The 11910-nt window shown below is 43.1% G+C and overlaps 1 protein-coding gene across 1 annotated transcript in view; it reads left to right on the top strand.

Annotated features, from left to right (window-relative positions):
* Positions 1-733: 733 nt before the first annotated feature.
* The window catches only part of LOC132821677 (probable G-protein coupled receptor 149), a 43315-nt gene continuing 32138 nt past the window's right edge, over positions 734-11910 (top strand). The window contains exons 1-2 of the mRNA XM_060834386.1: positions 734-1603; positions 3519-3711. Coding sequence (XP_060690369.1) covers positions 734-1603; positions 3519-3711 — 1063 coding nt within the window. The remainder of the gene's footprint in view (positions 1604-3518; positions 3712-11910) is intronic.

Here is an 11910-nt window from a genome sequence, read left to right as displayed (position 1 = left end):
GCATGTTGCATATAAATTGTGAGTTTGCATTGTGTTTCTATGTTTGTTTTCTTTGATCAACATCATAGCACTTTGAAACCAAGTCTTAAGGCACGGGTAACTATAGCAGCATGGCAATAATGCATTGAGGATAGCATTTCAACAAGTGCAGATTGAAGAGTAAATGTATAAAACACGTGCAATCGCAAAGAGGGAGGGAGGAATTCTGATTTCCTGGGTGCTTATTGTACATGGATTGAGCGATGACGCAACTTGGGCGCGTCAGCTGAGTCGCCAACCTTATTCTCCGTCAATGTAAATGTGTATTTCAATGAAAGCGCGGATGGACTCTGTCTCTCCCTCTCTCTCTCTCTCTGTGTCGATAATCATTGAAGTTTTTGTTTTAATATCAATTTCCTCTGCATTCAATTGATCACAAACAAGAGATTCCGCTGAGTAGAGCGAAGCTGAACAGAGAGGGAAGGATTTCAAGTCCAAACTAAAGTGCCAGGGAAAGCAAGTAGAAGTAGCATTTCAGCACCAGGAGGGGAGGACAGCGACCAGGACACGCGTCCAAGGGAGTCCAGTTGCAGGAGTTCGAACAATGGGACAAGCAAGATAAGGCATGGCAACCGAAGCCAAGTGTCTGAAATCGGCTTTCATTAAGGATCACTACGTCTGAGACCCCCGTCGCCTGAGCTCCATGAACAAATCCCACTGGTTCAGCGGTGATCCCAAAGTGACGGGTCCCACAATGGACACTCCAGTCGAGGGGAAGTCGGTGAATGTCTATTTATTTTGTCTTACCCTCATCTGCACGCCCCTCATCTTCCTGGGCAGCGTTTACTCGCTGGCCTGCCTGCTGAGGACGAGGAACAAGAACTTCCTGGTGGTCATTATGGCTTCGCTTGCTATAGATGACCTTCTTTACGTGGTCGCTTTGTCCATGTTCATGTCCATGCAGTGGGGAAGGGAAAGGGTGCCCAGTTCTGTGTGCACCATTTCAGCCGCTCTCTATCTATTACAAGGGGTCTCGGCCGCTCTCAAGTCCTCGCTAATCGTTTCCTACAACTACTATACAACCAGGCGAGCCAGGCTTTTCAGAGGCAACCAGCAATCTGTTCCCATGATCTGGCTCCTGGTGATTCTATGGGCTATCAGTCTGCTAGTGAGCCTCCTGCCTGTCTTTGGGTGGGGCACTTTCATCCCAACACCATGGGGGTGCCTTGTGAACCACAGAAGTTCTTACGTGCCACTTCTCTTTGCTCTGTACTCCGCTTGCCTCCTCGTTCTCACCACCTTCTCCGTCCCCCTCACCTACAAACTGCTTTGCTCTGCGGGGCAGCAACAGACGCAGTTAAATCCCAGTTATCACCAAGTGACTAACAGTCCGGATCCTGCGGGTAACGTGTCCGCCTTGGAGAACCCAGTGGACAGAACTTTAAGGTGTCTCCCGACCGATATAAACTGGAGCTCTGATGTAAAAGGTCGGGCTGATGTGCTTCACTCGTCACATCGTCAAAGCAACGGCTTCAAACACAGGAACCAAACAGTCGAGTTCGCTCAAAAGCGCTTTTCCTTAATATTAGCCATGATGAAAGTTGTCCTGTGGTTACCATTGATGGTGAGTCTGTCTGTCTATCTATCTATCTATTTATCTATCTATCTATCTATATGTCTATCTATCTAACTATATGTCTATCTATCTGTCTATCTAACTATATGTCTGTACCTCTGTTTTGCCTCCTGGCAGCTATTTCTGGAGATAAATCACCCCAATCGTTTCATCTGAACAACTTTGGTAACGGCAGAAAGTGATTGTTCATGAGTCTAGGTTGAGAACTAATGATTGTGGGCGACTCTGTAGTCAGTTAAAGCCATGTGCAACTTAACGGTAAAACTGGGTGAGAAACTGCCACATATCACGAATCTAAAACCTCTCCTGTCAATCCGCTATTTTTCATGTTTTGGACAAATTGTGAAGAAACACCAAGGTGCAAACTGCAAATTTCCTTTCGAAAGGGAGTAAGAAATGTGAACGTGGAAATTATGATAGCCACATCATTTTGTATACAACGTCTTGGAAAAGGAACAAAATACTTAAACTAGAATGAATTTCTAGTTTGCAAAAGCAAAACTCGGAAGACATCTAGGCACGATCATGCAGCTTGGCTAATCACAAACATGGGTGTGTCTGCGTCAGTCAGAGCTCCTCAAACTTTTCCTATTGTGATCCCATTTTGAAGCTTGAAAATTGTCACGATCCCTGGAAGATGAACTGTGAGGAGATGGTGTGGGTGGGGGAACAGAAGATCTGAACTCGTTTGAGGGAGAAATGGGGAAGAGGGGAGTTTTGAGATGGTGAGAGGTGGTTGGGAAGTGGAAGAGACCCGCCTGTGAAATTGGGCGGGGAGGCTTTTGTAAGCTCTGGCGTAGGGTCTTTGATAGAACTATTCAATTAATCTCATTTTCCTGCTCATTCTTTGAGGCTTTGCAATCTGATCCTTCAAGTACTTACCCAATTCATTTTCAAAAGCTACTATTGAATTTGATTTAATGAGCCATTCAGGCAATACATTCCAGATCATGACAATTGGTTGAGGAGGGGGAAAAGGCTTAATTCCTCCTTTGGCTCTTTTCCCAGTTACTTTAAATCAGTGCTCTGTGTTTACTGACAGTCACCAATTCCAGCCTCTCTAATTTTCCATATAGCAAATGTTCCTCAGCTGAAATTCATTCAAGTAAATTGCCCCTGCAATTCTCGCCACAGCCTTGACCTTCTTCCTAAATTGTGGTGCTCAGGATTGTGCACAGTACGCCAGCTGAGGCCAAACCAATAATTTACAAAAGTTTAATATAACTTCTCTATATTTCTATTTATAAAGCCAAGGATCCCATAAGTTTTCTTAACAGTCTTATCATATTGTCCTGTCACCTTCAAAGATTTGTGTTCATTTAGTCCTGAGTCTTTGTATTTCTGTACTCGCCTTTCAAATTAGAATGTTTAGCTTTTTTTTAGATTAGATTACTTACAGTGTGGAAACAGGCCCTTCTGCTCAACAAGCCCACACCGACCCGCCAAAGCGCAACCCACCCATACCCCTACATTACAGGCAATTTAGCATGGCCAGTTCACCTGACCTGCACATCTTTGGACTGTGGGAGGAAACCGGAGCACCCGGAGGGAACCCACGCAGACACGGGGAGAACATGCAAACTCCACACAGTCAGTCGCCTGAGTCAGGAATTGAACCCAGGTCTCAGGCACTGTGAGGCAGCAGTGCTAACCACTGTGCCACCGTGCCGCCCACAGTGCTCACAAAGCTTATATGAATCTTTTAGTTTTCTCTGCCAAAATGCATAGTATTTCTGTTAGGTTTTTTGACACCTGAATTGCATTGCAAACATTTGTCTTCTTGCTAAAATAAACAAAATTTCTACATTCCATGATCATGATTTATATCTCTGTTTCAGAGATTGATTATTTCAATGAGATTATGTGGCGGAGTGACCAACTGATTGTACTCTGTGTTTCACAGATACAACTGCTTGTCCATCATGTCACCAAACTTGAGAAAGAGCCCTTCGAATCTTTGGGTTTTGTCCTGACCTTGCTGGCAGCTGCTATAACACCAGTGTTTGTTCTGTCTGAAAGATGGATTCATCTGCCATGTGGCTGCATCATCAACTGCCGAAAAAATGTGTACACAGTCGCATCAGAACCAGCCAGAGGTAAGAAACATTCTAGAATACTTCTTAAGGGCATACAATCAACATATGTTGGTGAGGCAATGCAAGTGAAATTTGGTGTTAACTATTTAAAAAAGAGAAAAAGAGGCTTCTGTTTAGGAAAGTATGGATCCCCCATATGTTATCTCTGATATTAAATCTTCTTATTAATACAAATACAGTTCACTGTAAGTGTGAAAGCATTCTTGGTACATAGAAAATACAGTGGTAATTTACACTAACAAAGCACCGTTGACATGGTTAGAAGTCCAGTGGGAATCTCTCCCAACAATTTGTAGGGGAGTTGAAGAGCTGACCTAATATATTTTTGAAGAAGTCATACCAAAGACAATTATCCAACTACAAATAGTAGTTGTTAAAAGTGCTGTATAAAGGTAAAAATCACACAACACCAGGTTAGAGTCCAACAGGTTTAATTGGAAGCACACTAGCTGTCGGAGCGATGCTCCTTCATCAGGTGATAGTGGAGCTGTGTGGTGTTGTGTGATTTTTAACTTTGTACACCCTAGTCCAACACCGGCATCTCCAAATCATGACTATCATAAAAGTGGTCTTTATTTCACAAGCAGTAGCGTACAGGGAATTTGGACTGTCATTTTTATGAGGCTGACATCCAGAACATGAGCATCACTGGCTGAGCCAGCATTTATTGCCTATCCCGAGTTCCCCTTGAAAAGGTAACGGTGAGTTGTGTTCTTGTACCACTGAAGTCTATTCTTTTGTGGGTAAATACACAATGCCACTGGGATGGAGTTCCTGGACTTTGACCCAGCAATAATGAAGAAATGCTAATATATTTCAAAGTCAGGATGGTTAGTGGGTTAGAAGGGATCTTTCATGTGGCGATGTTCCCATGCATCTGCTGCATTTGTTCTGCTGGTCATGCATTTGGAAGCTGCTGCTGAAGGAGCCTCGATGAATTATTGCAATGCATCTGATGCTACAGAGCGGTGGTGATGGAGAAAATGAAAGTTGTGAATGTGATGCCAATCAAGTGGGATTCTTTATCCAATGCGGTGTCAAGCCTTTCTGAAATTCTGCAGTGCATCTTATAGGTAGTACACACTGCTACTATTGAGTATTGGCAATGGAGGGACTGAATGTTTGAGATGTAGTATCAATCAAGTGGGCTGCTCTGTCTCAATGGCGTCAAGTACTTTGAGTGTTGGAAAAGTTGCACCCATCCAGGCAAGTGGTGAGTATTCCACCACATTCCTGACTTGTGCCTTGTAGATGTGGACAGGCTTTGGGCATTCAGGATGTTGGTATGTACTGGGCTAATGGTCGAATACTTGGTAGTGTGGATGAGCAGAGGGATCTTGGTGTCCATGTACACAGATCTCTGAAAGTTGCCACCCAGGTAAATAGGGCTGTGAAGAAGGCATATGGTGTACTGGCTTTTATTGGTAGAGGAATTGAGTTCCGGAGTCCTGAGGTCATGCTGCAGTTGTATAAGACTCTGGTGCGGCCGCATCTGGAGTATTGTGTGCAGTTTTGGTCGCCAAACTATAGAAAGGATGTGGAGGCACTGGAATGGGTGCAGAGGAGGTTTACCAGGATGTTGCCTGGTATGGTAGGAAGATCGTATGAGGAAAGGCTGAGGCACTTGGGGCTGTTTTCATTGGAGAAAATAAGGTTTTGGGGTGACTTGATAGAGGTGTACAAGATGATTAGGGGTTTAGATAGGGTTGACCATGAGAACCTTTTTCCACGTATGGAGTCAGATATTACGAGGGGGCATAGCTTTAAATTAAGGGGTGGTAGGTATAGGACTGATGTTAGGGGTAGATTCTTTACTCAGCGAGTCCTGAGTTCATGGAATGCCCTGCCAGTAACAGTGGTGGACTCTCTCTCTTTATGGGCATTTAAACGGGCATTAGATAGGCATATGGAGGAAAGTGGGCTAGTGTAGGTTAGGTGGGCTTGGATCGGCACAACATCGAGGGCCGAAGGGCCTGTACTGCACTGTATTTTTCTATGTTCTATGTTCTATTGTAGGCAAGCAACCACTTTCTGAAACTCACATAGAGGTTGAAGAGGCTGAACTGCCACATTTTGTGAGGATAATGGTAGAGCAGTTCAAAATATATTGTGATGATTCACAATAAATGGGCAATTAGCAACAGTCAAGAAACTTGACAACATCCTCTGGAATTATTTGAGGATGTAACTCTGAAGATGGACGAGGGAGATCCAGTAGATGTAGTGTGCCTGGATTTTCAGGAAGCTTTTGATAAAGTCCCACATAGGAGGTTAGTGAGCAAAATTACGGTGCATGGTATTGGGGGCAAAGTACTAACTTGGATTGAAAGTTGGTTGGCTGATAGGAAACAAAGAGTAGTGATAAACGGCTCCATTTCGGAATGGCAGGCAGTGACCAGTGGGTACCTCAGGGATCAGCACTGGGACTGCAGCTTTTTACAATATATGTTATTGATATAGAAGACGGTATTAGTAATAACATTAGCAAATTTGCTGATGATACAAAGCTGGGTGGCAGAGTGAAATGTGAGGAGGATGTTAGGAGATTACAGGGTGACCTGGAAAAGTTAGGTGAGTGCTCAGGTGCATGGCAGATGCAGTTTAATGTGGATAAATGTATGGTTATCCACTTTGATGGCAAGAACAAGAAGGCAGATTACTACCTAAATAGAATCAATTTAGGTATAGGGGCAATACAGAGAGATCTGGGTGTTCTTGTACACCAGTCAGTGAAGATAAGCATGCAGGTACAGCAAGTAGTGAAGAAGGCTCATAGCATTTTGGCCTTCATAACAAGAGGGATTGAGTATAGAAGCAAAGAGGTTCTTCTGCAGCTGTACAGGGCCCTGGTGAGACCACACCTGGAGTACTGTGTGCAGTTCAGGTCTCCAAATTTGAGGAAAGACATTCTGGCTATTGAGGGAGTGCAGCGTAGGTTCATGAGGTCAATTCCTGGAATGGAAAAACTGGAGCAACTGGGCTTGTATACCCTTGAGTTTAGAAGACTGAGAGGGGATCTGATTGAGACATATAAGATTATTGAAGGATTGGACACTCTGGAGGCAGGAAACATGTTTCCGCTGATGGGTGAGTGCCAAACCAGAGGACACAGCTTAAAAATACGGGGTAGACCATTTAGGACAGAGATGAGGAAAAACTTCTTCACCCAGAGAGTGGTGGCTGTGTGAAATGCTCTGCCCCAGAGGGCAGTGGAGGCCCAGTCTCTGGATTCATTTAAGAAAGAGTTGGATAGAGCTCTCCAGGATTGTGGAATCAAGGGTTATGAAGATAAGGCAGGAACAGGATACTGATTAAGGATGATCAGCCATGATCATATTGAATGATGGTGCAGACTCGAAGGGCAGAATGGCCTATTCCTGCACCTATTGTCTGTCCTGGACAATGAATCGCATTTGATTGCCTGTTAGTAGCAATAGAGTACCATCCATAAAATCACTGCAGAAATCATTAAGGCTTCTTAGACTGTGCCTTCTAAACAAGAAAAAACACTATCATCTAGAAACTCAAGAGCATCACATTTCTGGGAATACGCATCACCTTCAAGTTCGCTTCCAAGCTATTCACCATCCTCTCTTAAAAATATTGCCATTCTCTCCCTGGCCTGTCATTGGGTCAAATTCCTGGAATTCTGTCCTGGACTTCATTGTTGATATACCAACACCAAATGGATTAAAGTTGTTCAAAAAGAGAACTTAGCATCTCTCAAAGGCAACTATGGATGGGCAATAAATGCAGGCTGAGCCAGTGACACCCATATCCCCTAAATGAGCAACATGAAAGAACTCTTCCTCACTGCACGTTGCTACATAATTTCCACACGATTCAGACCCCTTAATGTTTCAGAAATTTTTTCTCTTTTGTTTGACATAAACGACCACTACAAAATTGTAATGAATAAAAATTTTGCATGGCTTTGTATAAAGACTAACAATTTATCCACATTTTAATTTCAATGCTCATATATATCGGGACCATCAATGCTGTCTCAAAGTAATGAACACTGCCTACAGCAAATTAGACTAGCTTTGCTTGTTATATTGTGCCCCACGAGTTGGCAAGAGGCATGAGATAGAAATGGCATAAATCCCTTTACAGGGCATCTGGAATCTCAGTGAACAAGGTAACCAGCTGTGTATCTATATAACCAATTAGATCGACACTTGTGAAATTGGCAGCACAAAACATGAGTAGGAAGTGTCTGTTAGACTGGTTGAATAAAAATTAGCGCAACTGGGGCCACACAGCTTTGTTGGGTTGAGAGAAAGAAGAAATGCCGAAAAAAGTGCAAAAAGGATAACCTCATTTTTAAAAAGGCCCAACAGTAATTAAAACCTGAAAAATTTACAGTTGTGACATTATTTTTCAGTGCCAATGAGGTGCACCGATGTACTTAACACTCACCACATCACGAGAAGAAAACTGAGATTTGAAGAGCTAAAAATGGACCAGGCTCATTATAAGAGATCAGATTATTTTGTCTCGTATGATACCACAATGAGTTTGAGTTCGAGACAACAGGATCGGGGATAAAGCAATTTCAAGAACTGTCTTCAGGCTTAGCTTCAAAGACACGCTAGTTGTAAAGCGTTAATATTAATTACTGCTGTACATAATAATTGGAGCCATACTAGGCTCTAACATTGGGTAAAGACTAATCGATCTTCATCGTTGTGCTCATGTTCATGTGCTCCCTCAATATTTCTTACTGGAGTTGCCTAACTCTTCCCACATTGTACTATTTATGCCCAGGTATGTGCAGCTCTGTGATATAACTGCAAGATAGCTCAAGGATCTAGAACCCCTTACAGGGATCATAATATAAGATCATGACATTGATTTGAAGCACACCACATATTAACACAACCCATATCTAGCCTGCACTGCTTAGAGGCAGTCTATCACCCTTAACACAGAGGTACATTCATTGTGTACAGCAATTCCTGGAGGTGTGTCCAAGGCATCTGTAAAACATATAGTAAAGAAATTCAGAGCGATAAGTCATTTCATTTTATGTGCATTGTTGGGAGTGCTGTTATGGAATAATTCCTTTTGTGTGTGATGTCCTTTATTACAGGATATTGGCCACGAGGATGCTGTAATGGAATATGACAGAGAGATGGAAAGTTGTGGATATGGGGATGAGAGTTTAGAGGAGTAGAATTGAAATGACCAGTCTTGGATATGCAGACTGGTGCAAAGGGGTTCCGGACACTTTCTTCCTTCCTCCTCCTCCTCTTCTGATTCATTTGCTTCCTTTGAGTCATAGAATCATAGAATATACAGCATGGAAACAGACCCTTCAGTCCAACTTGTCCATGCCAACCAGATATCCCAAATAAATCCAGACCCATTTGCCAGCATTTGGCCCATGTGCCTCTAAACCCTTCCTACTCAAACACCCATCCAGATGCCTGTTAAATATTTTAATTGTACCAGCCCCCACCACTTCCTCAGGCAGCTCATTCCCTACATACAACACTGTCTGTGTGAGAAAGTTGCCCCTTAGATATTTTTTAAATCTTTCCCCTCTCACCTTCAACTTATGTCCTCTAGTTTTGGACTACCCCACCATAGAGAAAAAACCTTGTCTATTTACCCTGTTCATATCCCTCATGATTTTATAAACCTCCATAAGGTCACCTCTCAGCCTCTGAGACTCCAGAGAAAATAGCCCCAGTCTATTCAGCATCTCCCAATAACTCAAATCCTCCAACCCTGGCAACATTCTTGTAAATCTTTTCTGAACCCTTTCAAGTTTCACAACATTCTTGCTGTAGCAGGGAAACCAGAGTTGCATGCAATATTCCAATATCCTGTGCAGCTGCAACATGACTTCCCAACTCCTATACTCAATGCACTGACCAGTAAAGGTAAGTGTACCAAAAACTTCTTCACTACCCTATCTATCCGAGATTCCACTTTCAAGGAACTATGAACCTGCACTCCAAAATCTCTTTTTTCAGCAACACTCCCCAGGCCCTTGCCATTTAATGTATAAGTACTGTCCTGATTTGCTGTTCCAAAATGCAGCACCTCACATTTATCTAAGTTAAACTCCATCTGACACTCCTTGGCCCATTGGCCCATCTGCCCATCTGATCAAGATCCCATTGTGCTCATAAATAACCTTCCTTGCTGTTGTCTAATTTTGGTATTATCTGCAAACTTACTAACTATACCTCCTCTATTCACATCCAAATCATTTCTTTAAATGACGAATATCAGTGGACCCAGCACCAATCCTTGTGGCATCACATTAGTCACAGAATTCCAGTCTGAAAAACAATCCACCACCACCACTCTCTGCCTTCTACTTTTGAGCCAGTTCTGTATCCAAATGGCTAGTTCTCCCTGTATGTCATGTGATCAAACCTTCTGTATTGCCACCTGAGGTGACCCTGAATGCCATGTGGCAAGACCTGCACACGGTTGAGCATGAACCTATGGAGAATGGTGCAGACTACTACAAATGAGAATGACTTTTGGCTGTACTAGAAACATTTGTTAGGAATACCAATGACTTGCTCCACAATACTCTTGGTGGCAGTATGATTTTCATTGTAAGTACATAGTGGAATTATGGTTTTTGGTGCATGGGAGTCAAGAGAAGGTGGAAAGCAGGTAGATTTTGATATCAGAGTTAGACTCTGGTTCACCATATTAGTTCAAATATTTGAGGTATGGTGGGTGCAGGAAGAAAGTACATGACCATAAGATCATAAGACATAGGAGTGGAAGTAAGGCCATTCCGCCAATCAAGTCCACACCGCCATTCAATCATGGCTAATGGGCATTTCAACTCCACTTACCCGCATTCTCCCCGTAGCCCTTAATTCCTTGTGACATCAAGAATTTATCAACCTTGGCCTTGAAGACATTTAGCAACCCGGCCTCCATTGCACTCTGCGACATGAATTCCACAGGCCCACCACTCTCTGGCTGAAGAAATGTCTCTGCATTTCTGTTCTGAATTGACCCCCTCTAATTCTAAGGCTGTGTCCACGGGTCCTAGTCTCCTCGCCTAATGGAAACAATTTCTTACCGTCCACAATTTCCAAGCCATGTATTATCTTGTAAGTTTCTATTAGATATCCCCTTAATCTTCTAAACTTCAATGAATACAATCCCAGGATCCTCAGCCGTTCCTTGTATGTTAGACCTACCATTCCAGGGATCATCCGTGTGAATCTCCGCTGGACACACTCCAGTCCCAGTATGTCCTTTCTGAGGTATGGGGACCAAAACTGGACACAGTACTCCAAATGGGGTCTAACCAGAGTTTTATAAAGTCTCAGTAGCACAACGGTGCTTTTATATTCCAGCCCTCTTGAGATAAATGACAACATTGCATTCGCTTTCTTAATCACGGACTCAACCTGCATGTTTACCTTTAGAGAATCCTTGATCAGCGCTCCTAGATCCCTTTGTACTTTGGCTTTACGAATTTTCTTAACAGTTTTGAAAGTAGTCCATGCTTGTATTCGTTTTTCCAAAGTGCAAGACCTCGCATTTGCTCACATTGAATTCCATCAGCCATTTCCTGGACCACTCTCCCAAACTGTCTAGATCCTTCTGCAGTCTCCCCACTTCCTCAGTACTACCTGCCTGTCCACCTAAATTCGTATCATCTGCAAACTTCACTAGAATGCCCCCAGTCCCTTCATCTGATGACTGACAAGATATCAGGCATTCCGTGAGGTGATGTTTTGGTGTACAATCATCCGCTGACTGCTCAAAGAGTGACACCTTTTGTGTTTGTGCTATATTTCTCCACTAATATGAAGGCCTCACAGAACGATGTATATGTAGTTAATGGCTCCTGCTCAACTGAGAATCCCACTAGCCTGTCAAAAAGGCATTCTCATGCCTAATGCTGCTCCTTGACAAGAAAGAAAACTATGCATTAACTTCTTGTGACACACAGTTCTTCTGCCAATTTCATAATGACATTGTAAACATGACATGTTGGCAATATTGCCTGTGCTTTCCTGGAAGGATCTGCTGTTGTAGAAGTTAAAAACCATAATGAGCTTCACCATTGCTAGCAGCAGTATCTTCACCATGCTGTGTGCTGGTAGGCCCAGTTGTTGTAAATGGTGCAGCACAGTGACTACATCTTTGGTACAATATAGCTATTTCTATCAGGTACAGTTCTTGCCTGATGATGGAGGTGGAAGA

This window comes from Hemiscyllium ocellatum, chromosome 13, assembly GCF_020745735.1.
Source record: "Hemiscyllium ocellatum isolate sHemOce1 chromosome 13, sHemOce1.pat.X.cur, whole genome shotgun sequence".
NCBI classification, from domain to species: Eukaryota; Metazoa; Chordata; class Chondrichthyes; order Orectolobiformes; family Hemiscylliidae; genus Hemiscyllium; species Hemiscyllium ocellatum.
The sequence above is the reverse complement of the archived record's forward strand: the minus strand, read 5'-3'. Positions and strand labels throughout refer to the sequence as shown.